This window comes from Pelodiscus sinensis, chromosome 10 (assembly GCF_052426305.1).
Source record: "Pelodiscus sinensis isolate ZL-2025 chromosome 10, ASM5242630v1, whole genome shotgun sequence".
Classification (NCBI taxonomy): Eukaryota; Metazoa; Chordata; order Testudines; family Trionychidae; genus Pelodiscus; species Pelodiscus sinensis.
In genome coordinates, this window is record NC_143061.1 from 56163269 (window position 1) to 56178480 (window position 15212).

The 15212-nt window shown below is 45.9% G+C and overlaps 1 protein-coding gene across 5 annotated transcripts in view; it reads left to right on the plus strand.

Moving 5' to 3' along the window:
• The window catches only part of THAP4 (THAP domain containing 4), a 76096-nt gene that overhangs the window by 11639 nt on the left and 49245 nt on the right, over positions 1 to 15212 (plus strand). For all 5 annotated transcript variants that reach the window (XR_016350386.1, XR_012906156.2, XM_075937168.2 and 2 more), the window contains exons 3-4: positions 10300 to 10459; positions 14393 to 14502. Coding sequence is in view for 3 of the 5 variants with exons in the window: in XM_075937168.2 (XP_075793283.2) it covers positions 10300 to 10459; positions 14393 to 14502 (270 nt within the window). In the remaining 2 variants the exon portion in view is untranslated. The remainder of the gene's footprint in view (positions 1 to 10299; positions 10460 to 14392; positions 14503 to 15212) is intronic.

Below are 15212 nucleotides of genomic sequence, written 5' to 3' on the forward strand. Positions count from 1 at the left end.
GTTTTGTATCATCTGCAAACTTTACTACCTCACTGCTTACCCCTTTCTCCAGATCATTTATGAATAAGTTGAAAAGGATTGGTCCCAGGACTGACCCTTGGGGAACACCACTAGTTACCCCTCTCCAATCTGAAAATGTACCATTTATTCCTACCCTTTGTTTCCTGTCTTTTAACCAGTTCTCAATCCAAGAAAGGACCTTCCCTCTTATCCCATGGCCATGTAATTTACACAAGAGCCTTTGGTGAGGAACCTTGTCAAAGGCTTTCTGAAAATCCAAGTATACTATATCTACTGGATCCCTCTTGTCCGCATGTTTGTTAATCCCTTCAAAGAACTCTAATAGATTAGTAAGACAGGATTTCCCTTTACAGAAACCATGTTGACTTTTGTCCAACAAATTATGTTCTTCTACATGCTTCACAATTTTATTCTTTACTATTGTTTCGACTAATTTTCCCAGTAGTGAAGTTAGACTTACCGGTCTGTAATTGCCAGGAGCCTATAGAGCCCTTTTAAAATATTGGTGTCACGTTGTCTACCTTCCAGTCATTAGGTACGGAAGCCGATTTAAAGGATAGGTTACAAACCACAGATAATAGCTCAGCAATTTCCCATTTAAGTTCTTTTAGAACCTTTGGATGAATGCCATCCGGTCCCGGAGATTTGTTAACATTAAGTTTTTCTATTTGTTCCAAACCTCCTCTAATGACACTTCAATCCGGGACAGTTCCTCAGATTCATCACCCACAAAGGACGGTGCAGATTCAGGAATCTCCCCAACATCCTCAGCCGTGAAGACTGAAGCAAAGAAATCATTTAGTTTCTCCGCAATGGCTTTATCATCCTTGACTGCTCCTTATAGCTCGATTATCTAGGGGACCCACAGGCTTTTTAGCAGGCTTCCTGCTTCTAATGTACTTAAAAAACATTTTGTTATTTCTTTGAGTTTTTGGCTAGCTGTTCCTCAAAATCTTTTTTTGCTTTTCTTATTACATGTTTACACTTGATTTGACAGTGTTTATGTTCCTTTCTATTTATCTCACTAGGATTGGACTTCCATTTCTTAAAAGATACCTTTTTGTCCCTCACTGCTTCTTTTACATGGTGGTTAAGCCACAGTGACTCTTTTTTTAGGTCTCGTGCTATGTTTTTTAATTTGGGGTATACATTTAAGTTGGGCCTCTCTTATGGTGTCTTTAAAAAGTTTCCATGCAGCTTTCAGGGATTTGGCTCTAGTCACTGTGCCTTTTAATTTCTGTTTAACTAACCTCCTCATTTTTGTGTAATTCCCCTTTTTTAAATTAAATGCCAGGGTGCTGGACTGCTGAGGTGTTCTTCCCACCACAGGAATGTTGAATGTTATTATATTATGGTCACTATTCCCAAGCAGTCCTGTAACGGTTATATCCTGGACCTGATCCTGCACTCCACTCAGGACTAAATCGAGAATTGCCTCTCCCCTTGTGGGTTCCTGCACTAGCTGCTCCAAGAAGCAGTCATTTAAGCCATTGAGAAATTTTATCTCCGCTTCTCTTCCTGAGGTGACATGTATCCAGTCAATATGGGGGTAATTAAAATCCCCCATTATTATAGAGTTCTCTATTTTGGTAGCCTCTCTAATCTCCCTCAGCATTTCAATGTCAGTATCGCTGTCCTGGTCAGGTGGTCGGTAATATATTCCTACTGCTAATTTCTTATTATTGGAGCATGGAATTTCTATCCATAGCGATTCTATGGAATAATGTTGATTCATTTAATATTTTTATTTCATTTGATTCTACATTATCTTTCACATACAGTGCCACTCCACCACCCACCCGGCCTGCTCTATCCTTTCCAATATATTTTATATCCCGGTATGATTGTGTCCCACAGATTTTCCTCATTCCACCAGGTTTCAGTGATGCCTATTATATCTATCTCCTCATTTAATACGAGGTACTCTAGTTCACCCATTTTATTAGTCAGACTCCTAGCATTTGTGTACAAGCACTTTAAAAATTTGCCACTGGTTATTTGTCTGCCCTTCCCTGATGCATTGGATTCCTTTGTATGCGGTTGTTTGTCAGCTCTGGCCAATGGTTTGCCCTCTCCCCTCCTCTCTTTCTGACTACAGCTTAGAGAATCTCTATCATCGGATTCTCCTCTAAGAGAAGTCTCTCTCCGATTTACGTGCATCTCCGCACCAATCGGCTTTCCCCCATCTCTTAGTTTAAAAACTGCTCTACGGCCTTATTAATGTTTAGTGCCAGCAGTCTGGTTCCACCCTGGTTTAGGTGGAGCCCATCCTTCCTGTATAGGCTCCCCCTCTCCCAAAAGTGTCCCCAGTTCCTAATAAATCTAAACCCCTCTTCCCTACACCATCGTCTCATCCACGCATTGAGACTCTGAAGCTCTGCCTGCCTACCTGGCCCTGAGCGTGGAACTGGAAGCATTTCCGAGAACGCCACCATAGAGGTCCTGGATTTCAGTCTCTTTCCTAGCAGCCTAAATTTGGCCTCCAGGACATCTCTCCTACCCTTCCCTATATCATTGGTACCTACATGTACCACAACCACCGTCTCCTCCCCAGCACTACACATAAGTCTATCTAGATGCCTCGAGAGATCCGCAACCTTCGCACCAGGCAGGCAAGTGACCATACGGTTCTCCCGGTCATCACAAACCCAACTATCTATGTTTCTAATTATCGAATCACCCACTACTAACACCTGCCTCTTCCTAGCTGGCATTCCCTCCCTATCAGAGGTATCCTCAGTGCAAGAGGATACCGCAACATCCTCTGGGAGGAGGGTCCCAACTATGGGATGGTTTCCCTCTGCTCCCATTAAATGCTCTGTTCCCTTGAGATTTTCATCCTCCTTAAGAACACTGGGGCTCTCAGACTGGAGGTGGGACAGTACTACAGTGTCCCGGAAAGCCTCATCAACATAGCTCTCTAGCTCCCTTAGCTCCTCCAGTTCAGCCACCCTGTCCTCCAAAGCCCGAACTCGGTCTCTGAGGGTCAGGAGCTCCTTGCAACGGGTGCACACATACGCCACCCGCCCACAGAGCAGGTAATCATACATGTTACACTCGACGCAATAAACAGGATAGCCCCCACTCTGCTGCTGGACTTCTGTCTCCATGTTTGTAATGAATAAGTTTAAGTACAAACTGGGATTCTTTTTAAACTTCTGGAGTATAGATTATTCTAAGAGTTAGGTTTTAAAGAAGGACACAAGTCACTCGTGCCCTCTAAACTCCCCCTCTCAACTCCCTCTCCAAATTCTCCTGTTACCTGTTCCTGGTCGCTGAGTCACAGGCTTATATAGCTCTGGTAGCCCCTCCCCCTGACTGAGGCTCAGCCAATTAACAGAGGCTTCTAGATTTCAAACCTTTTAGAAGCTCCTTCAAACAAAACAACCAAACCAAACAAACAAACCAAACCGACAAACACAAGCTCAGCACACTGTAAATAACTCCCCCACACACAAACACACACTCCAGACAGCCACTTACCACAAGGGTCCGTTTTTACTCCTCTTTTACCTGGAGAACTCCCTCTCCAAACTCTCCTGTTACCTGTTCCTGGTCGCGCTCTCCCTGGTTGCTGAGTCACAGGCTTATATAGCTCTGGTAGCCCCTCCCCCTGATTGAGGCTCAGCCAATTAACAGAGGCTTCTAGATTTCAAACCTTTTAGAAGCACCTTCAAACAAACCAACCAACCAACCAACCAAACACAAGCTCAGCACACTGTAAATAACTCCCCCACACACAAACACACACTCCAGACAGCCACTTACCACAAGGGTCCCGTTTTTACTCCTCTTTTACCTGGAGAACTCCCTCTCCCAACTCTCCTGTTACCTGTTCCTGGTCGCGCTCTCCCTGGTTGCTGAGTCACAGGCTTATATAGCTCTGGTAGCCCCTCCCCCTGACTGAGGCTCAGCCAATTAACAGAGGCTTCTAGATTTCAAACCTTTTAGAAGCTCCTTCAAACAAACCAACCAACCAAACAGACCAAACAGACAAACACAAGCTCAGCACACTGCAAATAACTCCCCCCCCCCCACACACACACACACTCACTCCAGACAGCCACTTACCACAAGGGTCCCGTCGTTACTCCTCTTTTACCTGGAGAACTCCCTCTCCAAACTCTCCTGTTAGCTGTTCCTGGTCGCTGAGTCACAGGCTTATATAGCTCTGGTAGCCCCTCCCCCTGACTGAGGCTCAGCCAATTAACAGAGGCTTCTAGATTTCAAACCTTTTAGAAGCTCCTTCAAACAAACCAACCAACCAAACAGACCAAACAGACAAACACAAGCTCAGCACACTGCAAATAACTCCCCCCCCCCCCCCACACACACACACTCACTCCAGACAGCCACTTACCACAAGGGTCCCGTCGTTACTCCTCTTTTACCTGGAGAACTCCCTCTCCAAACTCTCCTGTTAGCTGTTCCTGGTCGCTGAGTCACAGGCTTATATAGCTCTGGTAGCCCCTCCCCCTGACTGAGGCTCAGCCAATTAACAGAGGCTTCTAGATTTCAAACCTTTTAGAAGCTCCTTCAAACAAACCAACCAACCAAACAGACCAAACCGACAAACACAAGCTCAGCACACTGCAAATAAATCCCCCACACACAAACACACACTCCAGACAGCCACTTACCACAAGGGTCCCGTTTTTACTCTTTTACCTGGAGAACTCCCTCTCCAAACTCTCCTGTTAGAGGACAAATGGATTAAGGCAGTGAATTTGTTCCATTTTCTCAATGTTGATTTGGTAATGACCCAAAATGTCAAACCAATCTGATAGCTTTCTTTAATAGGATAACGAGTCTTGTGGATAAGGGAGAAGCGGTGGATGTGGTATACCTAGACTTTAGTAAGGCGTTTGATACGGTCTCGCATGATATTCTTATCAATAAACTAGGTAAATACAACTTAGATGGGGCTACTATAAGGTGGGTGCATAACTGGCTGGCTAACCATACTCAGAGAGTTGTTATTAATGGTTCACAATCCTGCTGGAAGGGCATTACAAGTGGGGTTCCGCAGGGGTCTGTTTTGGGACCGGCTCTGTTCAATATCTTCAACAACGATTTAGATATTGGTATAGAAAGTACGCTTATTAAGTTTGCAGATGATACCAAGCTGGGAGGGGTTGCGACTAATCTGGAGGATAGGGTCATAATTCAAAATGACCTGGACAAATTGGAGAAACGGTCTGAGGTAAATAGGATGAAGTTTAATAAAGACAAATGCAAAGTGCTCCACTTAGGAAGGAACAATCAGTTTCATACATACAGAATGGGAAGTGACGGTCTAGGAAGGAGTACGGCAGAAAGGGATATAGGAGTTATAATGGACCCCAAGTTGAATATGAGTCAGCAGGGTGATGGTGTTGCAAAGAAAGCAAACATGATTCTGGGATGCATTAACAGGTGTGTTGTGAGCAAGACACAAGAAGTCATTCTTCAGCTCTACTCTGTGCTGGTTAGGCCTCAATTGGAGTATTGTGTTCCGTTCTGGGCACCGCATTTCAAGAAAGATGTGGAGAAATTGGAGAGGGTCCAGAGAAGAGCAACGAGAATGATTAAAGGTCTAGAGAACATGACCTATGAGGGACGACTGAAGGAACTGGGTTTGTTTAGTTTAGAAAAGAGAAGGTTGGGGGGGGACATGATAGCAGTTTTCAGATATCTAAAAGGGTGTCATAAGGAGGAGGGAGAAAACTTGTTCATCTTGGTCTCTGAGGACAGAACAAGAAGCAAGGGGCTTAAACTGCAGCAAGGGAGGTTTAGGTTGGACATTAGGAAAAAGTTCCTAACTGTCAGGGTGGTTAAACACTGGAATAAATTGCCCAGGGAGGTTGTGGAATCCCCATCTGTGGAGATATTTAAGAGCAGGTTAGATAAATGTCAATAGGGATGGTCTAGGCAGTATTTGGTCCTGCCATGAGGGCAGGGGACTGGACTCGATGACCTCTCGAGGTCCCTTCCAGCCCTAGTATTCTATGATTCAATAAGCTTCTGACTCCATTTGTCAGGGTTATGGGGGTAGCAGCACTTCTGTCCTCTTTCTGAGGGCAGCATTTCAGGTGTCTGTTTTGAGGTACAATCTAATGATTCTCCAACTCTTTGAAATCAAATATATAAAGCACATTTTGGAATTGCAGACTGAAAAAAATTCGTATGTAGTTTCTTACTGTGCTCACCGTAGCTGAACTATTACCTTGAATGAGACCGTTGGGCCAGAACTGTCTCTGTGTTTGTACAACTCCCCAGTCAGATAGAGCCATGCGTGGGGCTCTGAGGTACTACTGCAGTACAAATCCATGTTGGAGCAGTGAGGGTCTCGGTTCATATTGGGACCCCGTTGTATGAAGTTAAATGCTCTCTAGACAAAAGGGAAGCAAGGTCCCAGCCCGAAGGAGTTTATAGTCTAACTCAAGGTAAGGGAAGGAACAGAGAGTGTTTACAGTTCCTAGGGTACTAGCCTGGGTTTTGGGATGCACAGCCTAGGTTGTCTGTCCTGCCACAGACTTCCTATGTGACCTTGGGCAAGTCACTCAGGCTTGGTCGCCATTCAAAAGTTGGGTCAGCAGAATGATGGCTTTTGCACCCCTGAGTGCCTATAGCTCAGCCAGCCTCGCTCCCAGTACAGATGTAGCTAGATGAAGAGAAAAATTCTTCCACTGATTTAGCTACCATTGTTCTGGGACGTGCATTAATTACAGCAGGAGAAAAGCACATCCTGTTGCTGTACGAAACCTCTTCAGGTATAGCACCCATAATGCAGACATGGCCTTAGTCTTCCTGTGCCTCCGTTCCCATGCCATACAATGGGGATAATAGTACTCCCCACCTGTAAAGGGAGCCTGAGGATAAATACATTAAAGATGCTCAGATATATGGTGATGGGACCATATAAGTACCCCAGGGGTTGTCTACACAGGGAAAATTACCAAAATCTCTATTGTGAAATAATCTATTTCGCATTAGCAAATCTAGAATAAGTCCCTATGCGGATACTAGTTTTGAATAAAAGTGATTTTTATTTCTGAGCAATTATTCCTATTTGGAAGCACATTGATTAATCTGGTGTAAAGATTCATATAAGATAAATAGAACAAGTGAGTGTGACAAATATTAAGAGGAATGGGAGAAAGAACACAAGGGTATCTGTGATAAGAATCAGGTTTCAGAGAGCTAGCTGTGTTAGTCTGTTTCAGGAAAAACACCACACTTATTAGGGTAGTAGAGCATAATATTGTGCTCAAATACCCTAATAAGTTTGTTAGTCTTTAAAGTGCCACCAGACTCCTTGTTGTTTTTAGTTATAAGAATGTGCTTACATGGGTTCATTTTGTGCATAGGTTAAGGGCTTGGAAAATATTTAAAATATACACACAGAGACGTATCAATCCTCAGTTTTCTTCAGCTGAATAACCCTCTCCTTCCCTGAGCTAAACTGTCTTGGTTTTAATAGTACCTATATCAGCATAGTATTTCCCTGGAAATGGCTGTACTAGCCACCAGAACAGAGAATTCCACCTAGGAAATCTCTCTCCTGCTACTGGAAGGGAGAAAGAGTAGGCCTTTTCCCCCCGTCACCCCCAAATTCAGAAGAGAAGGGGAGAGGAAGAGAAAAGATGCTTCTCTTTTCTATCCCCCCCTTTTTTTGTCCCTCTTCGTTTTGTTTCTCCCCTCTATCTTGGTGAGGTCTCACACTGTGTCATAATAAATTATGTAATATGAAATCTCAGAGGAGTAGCTGTGCTAGTCTGTAACGAGCAGTTCTGTGGCTGCTCATTATACAATATGAATTCTAGTAAACATAGTGCTCTACTGTGGAGGGGAGGGAAAGTAAGCTTGCAGCAACCCCCCTGAATTCTGCTGCTTGTTCTAGAAATCAATTACAATGTTAATTAAGGAAGATCTGAAAGAACGGTCACATCGCTTTTAAATACACAGTTTCCTTAGGACGTCAGGGAATTCTGAAACATAATGTTAACATATTCTGCAGCCTGTTTGTAGTATTAATTCTCTTGCAGCACGGAGGTCAGAAAGTCTTCCTGCAGAATTTTGATATTGCTTGCTCTAGCACACCCTGCCCCAGGTTATGTGATTGTCATTCATAACAAAATACAAGTTTCGTGAATGTTTAAAAATGGGATGGAGTTTGTTGGGCCAGGTCTATACTACACCCACAAGGTCGGCTTACGCCACACAACTCCAGCTACGTAAATAACATAGAGTCGATGTACCTTAAACCAAGTCTGGTGCCATCTCCACAACGGGAGGTTGACGGGAGAAATGCTCCTGTCGACTTCCCTTACTCCTCGCGACAGCCCTCAGCGTTCAATTTAGCGGGTCTTTACTAGCACTGTAAATCAAATGCTGGAAGATGGAACACCGCAGCATCAGTCTTTCCACAAGTGGAGACGTGGCCTTCGTTCTGTAAAATGACACAGCAGAGGGGGTTGACTAGTCAGAGCTACGGAAACCAGATAGAAGGATGGGGATTCTGTCTCTGCCTCAGCATGAGTCTGCGAGAATGCAGCTGCTAGAATGGTTGCACCGTCCTGCTTGAAGCTGGGAAATATCCATCTCCTCTTTCAAGTGATCCCCATAGCCAGGGTTACGCTGCTAACACTGAGGAGTCCTGCGGCACCGTAAAAACTTCACATTTATTTGGGCACAAGCTTTCGTGGGCTGGAACCCAAATTCCCGGCCTGCTTTGGTCTGCTGCACAGAAGAGAGGACTTTGAATTGCAGTAGTATCACTTGCTCCACTAGAGGGGAGCAAAAGCCTGCGCTGCAGACCAGATGACAACTCCAAGTTCTAAATTGCAAAGCAAGCACTGGTGGGGAGCGCAGGGCGCGCTCAGCAAGCAGGAGGCAGATCGCTGCTCTCCTGCTGAATGGCTCTCTGGCTCCGTAATTTGCACTGAGAGGAGGCGGACAGAAAATACCTTTCTTAGAAAGCTGTCCTGCTGTGCAGGGCTTGTATCTTAGAGTTTTCTATAGCACCCATCAACATAGTACCTAAGCTCAAAATAATTGATTGTGTGTGTGCTTATTTCCATGGCAGACCCTATGGAGCCCCTGCTGATGTTATTCCCTGTCTAAATAAAAAAAGGCAGTACCTAAAAATGTGAACTATAAACATGTAATGTTTCTGCCCCGCTTGAGAACCCCACCGCTGACAATGGGAAGTGTGCCAACTGTTGCTATAGTTCTGTAAAAATCCATCACTCTCCACTGTGGGATTGGATGCAAATATCTTGTTATTCTATCTGTGTGTTTCAGGAGAATGCAATGTAATTAGTGGCATGGCATCTGTTCTTAAATGGATTTTAAATACCATACACTTAAGGAGAGAGAGGCCCCATGGATGACAATGAAAATCCTCTGTTGATAGAGAAAGATCTCATTCACTTACCTTTGAGTTTGCCCCTCTAAACTCTGGTTCCTTCTCCCCTCTCTGTCCCACTCCCTGTAAACAGACAGGTTGGGGTTGAGGCATAGTGAATTTCACACTGGCCTAGTAAGTCTTTACCAACGAAAACTCATGATCCCATCAACATGTTTTGTTAGTCTTTAAGGTGCTGCAGGACTATTCGTTGTGTTTTTAAGATCACCCTTTAAAGTCATCAGTTCTTTTCATAGTTAAGTCTCTCCTTTCCAGCCTCGCTGTTTATAGTTCATAGCTACATTGGGGTTTCAGATTCTGTGCCTGGAATGGTTGCCACTGACTGCATTTAAGCTAGCCACCTCAAGGGCCCTTACTGGCCATGGCTAGAGACTTAGGCCAAATTTCGGAAAGTTGGGGACTGAAGTTGTGGACCTGATGTTGGGCAGGTTGTTCAGCATCTCAGAAAACAGTCACATCTCCTGTGTAAGCCATGAGGAGATGCAGATACTCAGCACTTCAGGCCATGTCATGAAGGTGTCTAAATACAGTTTTGGTGCCTGACTTACAGCCCTGAAGTGTAAGTTTTCCCGTGAATGTACACCAGTTCTTACAGCGTGAGGCTGATGAGCTCTGGGTGCAATCCCATCTTGTATTAGCTGCAAGCCCAAAAGGCAGATTACGTCAGATTTGTTCTCCACAACGGTTCTCCTTTGTTCCCAGCTTCATTCGTACTGAGGAGGGGTCACTGATTAGCAAGAAGCAGTGATAATGTACCCTAACCCTAACATCTGTGAGATGCTTTTCTGTCACAAACTCTCCCCCGTTCTACACAGGTGACAGAACTCTTAAGCAGATCTGAGTCCTGATTCTTTCCTCCCTCTCAACAGAGACCCCCCAGCTAAACCCTGTGATTGAGCCTCTATCCTGGATGCTGGGCACTTGGCTGTCAGACCCACCAGGAGATGGTGACTACCCTACAATGAAGCCTTTTCAGTACCTGGAAGAGGTGCACATCTCTCACGTGGGGCAGCCCATGCTGAACTTTTCGTAAGTCTAAAGCTCAGTTTGTCATGGCAGTAGCTTTGGCTGGAGCGTGCAGAAAGCCATCAGGTTTACTGGTGGCACATACAAAAGGTGGGAGAGTAAAAATGATTTGCCTATAGGTGAGAGGCTGTGATGGGATCCGACTGGGTGGCCCGAGTCGTAGAGGTGCTAAGCAGTACTGTGCGCCTCGGTTACACACCTGAGTCTGGCAACTGCTGTTCCTGATTCCACGGTCACCTGCAATTCCGTTCACTTCAGTGTTTGCAAAGCACCGCACCCCTAGCTGGGAGTGCCAACGAGAGGGCAGTCGTCATTTTAAGTGTGCCCATGCTAGTCACCTGTTGCCAAAAGGCCACAAGTGGTCCATAGAGCACATCCACATGCTCCACAACATGCAAGTTTGCGAGCCAAGCAGCAGAGGACTTGGGAGGCCGGGCAGGAGAATGGTTCCATGAGGGGGATTTCTTTCCAAGTGGTCCAAAGACTCATTCTATTTGGAATATCGGTGGGGTTTAACATTCTAGACACTTAACCTGGTGCATGCGCACACATGTGTAGCCCCAAATTTACACTGGCCCTAGGCATGAGACAAGCAATATTGTGAATGCTGAGCGAGGCACTTGAATAAGATTATCCCTGGAGTTACTGGCTCTGCTTCAGTCAACAGTCCATGTGTCCTCTCACAAGCAGCTATGAAGAGGCTCCAGATCTGTCCATAGTGTAGATAATGAAAAAAGGAGAGTGATTAAATGAAGAGGTTAAATGAAGAGGGTAAAGAGCTAATTAGTTTGGCACTTTGGGGTGGATTACAAAGGCTGTTGCTCTGAATGCTGGAGAGAAATAATTACAAGCGCTTAACGTGATGCAAAAGATGCCCCCCCCCCATGTTCATACTAGTATAAATATGTTGGGCATTACTGACATGATTATACTGGGTTAGCCCTTGCGTGGCTGCAGTTACACTGCGCCCTGATGCCACATGCCTGTAGCTTTATTGCCCTTCACACAGGGCACAGCTGTCCTGGCAGAAGCGCATTCCCACCAGGGTAACTGCGTTCCACTGAGATGCGAACCTCTTCACTAGAATGGTCTAGCTGACGCAGTATCGCGTTCCTGTCTGGATAAGGCCTAACAAGAGGTAACATGTTCGTACACAAAGATTATTGATCAGAGTGCAACTGCAAACACCCAAACTGTCCTTGTTTGTGTGCGTAGCTCTGCACACAGTTCCTCATTTCTTACGCTGAGACCATGCGTCAGACGCCGAGAGTCTGTTTCTTGGGCACTCTGCACTGTATGTCTGTCATGATACATTCTTGCATGCTTACTTGTATCTTACTAGAAGACTTACCCTGCGTTGCCCAGGTCCTTCACGGCAGGAGGCTGGTGATGTGGGGGGGGGGGGAGGGTGCAGGAATCAGGGCAGGGCCTTGGGAATGAGGGGGGAAGCAGAGCAGGAGGCTGAGAGCATGGGGAGGTATGAGTGTGAGGGTTGTGGGGTGAGGAGGGGCTCAGGGCAGGGGGTCCCATCCAGCAGGGCTTTCTGTCTCCCCACATCCCTCTCCTGTGGCTGCCAGGGGATTTCTGTCTCCCCCCAGCCACCAATGGCCTTTTCTCTCTCCCCTCCAGCGCTGTGGCCAAGCACTGGGAGGGGAAAGGGCTTGGAGTAGAGGGGCTACTTACCCAGTCTGGTGGCAGGCAAGGTGGCAAGCTCCAGCCCTACTGACCACTCTGTTGGTGGTGCAGCTGCCCTCAGTGGTCACTCTGCATTTAGCTTTCCCCACCACTCGCTGCCCCCCATGACACAGTCAGTATCACGTCCATCTTCTCTCTGCCCCCTCCCTTTCTGTGTTGTAGAAAACAGTCCCACTCCAGGCACTTCCTGTTTTCTTGGCACAGTCAAAGCCTGACCTCACTTTAAGTTGGGATAAGAGAGATCTTGGAGTCATTGTGGATGGTTTTCTGAAAACATCCACTCAGTGTGCAGCTGCAGGCAAAAAAGCAAATAGAATGTTAGGAATCATTAAAAAGGGGATAGAGAATAAGACAGAGAATATCTTATTGCCTCTATATAAAACCATGGGACGCCCACATCTTGAATACTGTGTACAGATGTGGTCGCCTCATCTCAAAAAAGAGATATTGGCATCAGAGAAAGTTCAGAAAAGGGCAACAAAATGATTAGAGGTTTGGAATGGGTCCCATATGAAGAGAGATTAAAAAGACTGGGACTTTTCAGCTTAAAAAAGAGGAAACTAAGAGTGGATATGACAGAGGTCTATAAAATCATGACTGGCATGGAAAGAGTGAATAAGGAAAAGTTATTTACTTGTTCCCATCACGTAAGAACTAGGGGGTCACCAAATGAAATTAATGGGCAGCAGGTTTAAAACAAACAAAAGGAAGTTTTTCTTTATACAGCGCATAGTCAATCTGTGGAACTCCTTGCCAAAGGATGTTGTGAAGACCAGGACTTTAAGAGAGTTCAAAAAAGAACTAGATAAATTCATGTAGGCTAGGTCTATCAATGGCTGTTAGCCAGGATGGGTAGGAATGGCATCTCTAGCCTGTTTGTCAAAGGCTGGAAATGGATGACAGAAGAGAGGTCACTTGATGATTACCTGTTCTTTTCACGCCTTCTGGGGCACCTGGCATTGGCCACTGTCAGTAGACAGGATACTGGGCTAGATGAACCTTTGGTCTGACCCAGCATGGCCGTTCTTATGTTTTTAAGAGGAAGCTGGATATCAAATTTGGTGGTCCTCGCTCTTACCTTTTAGGAGTCTTCTTGAACAAATAGACTGAGACCTAGACTGATGTTTCTAAAATCTAGATAGATTACACAAGTCAAATGTGTTCTTGGAATATTTAGCACTGAGTATTTTTTGGGATTAGTAGTTGTTGTGGCAGTCCCTCGCGTGTAACTCTGGTGAGTTTTTGGGTACTTTTTAGGTTTGTCCTCTTAATGTTTAGATTTCAGTTAGCGAAATGGAGCACTCAGGCCCAGCCACTACTTTGGGGTGGGGCTGGACTTCTGCGACATAGCACAATCTGAGGTGGGGATTCCATCGGTTTGAGAGGCATGCACGTGTCAGTGTTGGGAGGAGTACTCCTCAGGTTTGTCTGCAGAAGAGGCCAGATTAGGGACTTCTAGGAGCCAAACTAGCAATGGCTCAGGGGAAGTTTCCCCCACCCTTCATTTATAGAAATAAGGGGTTGGAAATGCCATCCAGAGACATGGAAAATAAGGCCAAAGCAGACAGTAATTAATGACAAATCAAAAGTGCAGGTAGACCCAGTGTTGCAGCTGCCCGAATGTGATGTTATTGTTACACACAAGACTCAGGGTGGGACTGATATGAATACATCCTTGCACGGGCTGATGGAGACTGCCTAGGTCTTTGTGTTGGTGTGTTTGTGCTTTGTGGGGAAGAGCAGTGTCTTACTAGCTCTTGCAGACCTATGGAAGAGGCGGCCAGCCAGCTTTGCAGAGGGGAAGGTAGATGGTATGAGATCAGATATTTAACTGAGTAAGGAGGAGTATTTAGGGTAAATGGTGTCTCCCAATCAATGAAATGACCGAATTTCCAAGAGTCCCTCTCAGCCACTTCTTGTGTTGTGACAGCTGAGCTATGGAAAGTTCTGAGCACGAGCATAAAACAGTACATCTGTTAAGGGTAGCCAGGTGTAGCATTATAGCTCTTGCAGCTTTTAGAACTTCCAGAGTTGAAATGCTGCTTTACTGCTGTGCCAAGCACTGGGACATCCGAAGCGTGAAGATGGCTTTGTATTCCTCTGCCTACAACAGAAGTACTGCTGGTGACAACGCCATGGAATAGGGTTATTCTCGGTGCTGAGACTGAGCTGAAAATGTTGCATTTTGCTCCTCTTACCTCGCAGAAACATGGTAGCTCTAGCCTCCTGCTTTCCCAACAGGTTTAATGCGTTCCATCCAGACACCAGGAAGCCAATGCACAGAGAATGTGGATTCATCCGCCTCAAACCTGACACTAACAAGGTGGCCTTCATCAGTGCACAAAACACAGGTACCAGCCCGATGCCCCGCCTTTGGGATCTGTGGGGGAGGGAAGAAGGGCCAGCAGGCCCCTGTATCCCTGCTTCAGAACATTAGTGGATCTGCGTGTGGTTTTCATACCCTCTTCTGTGAGCTGCTAATCTGGCCCCAGGAAGCAGTACTTCCACCTTTGGCATGAATGGGTCCCTGCACTGGGAACCCTGTTTTGTATCACAAGTTGTCAGTGACTGTCCAGACCCCCAGCTTTCTGCAAGGGTGTCGGAGGACTCGGACCTGTCCTGTGGGGGGGGGTCGTCTCTGAGTAGAACAGTAAGTTGGACGTGGCTGAAACTCAGAGAATTCCTTCCACTTTCCAAATGCACTTTCTAGAGAGGGATGACTAACAAATGCAGGTCTGGAGCCTTGAAGAGCGCCGAAGGCAAGCAGCCTGCAAAGTCAAGTGTAAGCGGTAACGTTTCCCTTCCCTTGACGGTGTCCATCTCGCCCTGCTTGACACTCCAGTGTTCAGGAACCTGTAGATCCCACTGAGAGTGCAAGGAGGCGCAAACCACGGGTCCCAGTTTGCTGTTTGGAGGGTGCAGATCTTCCTGTTAAAGCTGTCCTGTTATTTGGCTAATTGCCAGGTGGCTCCTTAGACATTGGCAGGCCACATCTCTTTAAAAAGTTCTTACCTGTGTTAACAGCATGTCAGGGGCCCACCCTAGAGGGGCGCATCACAGA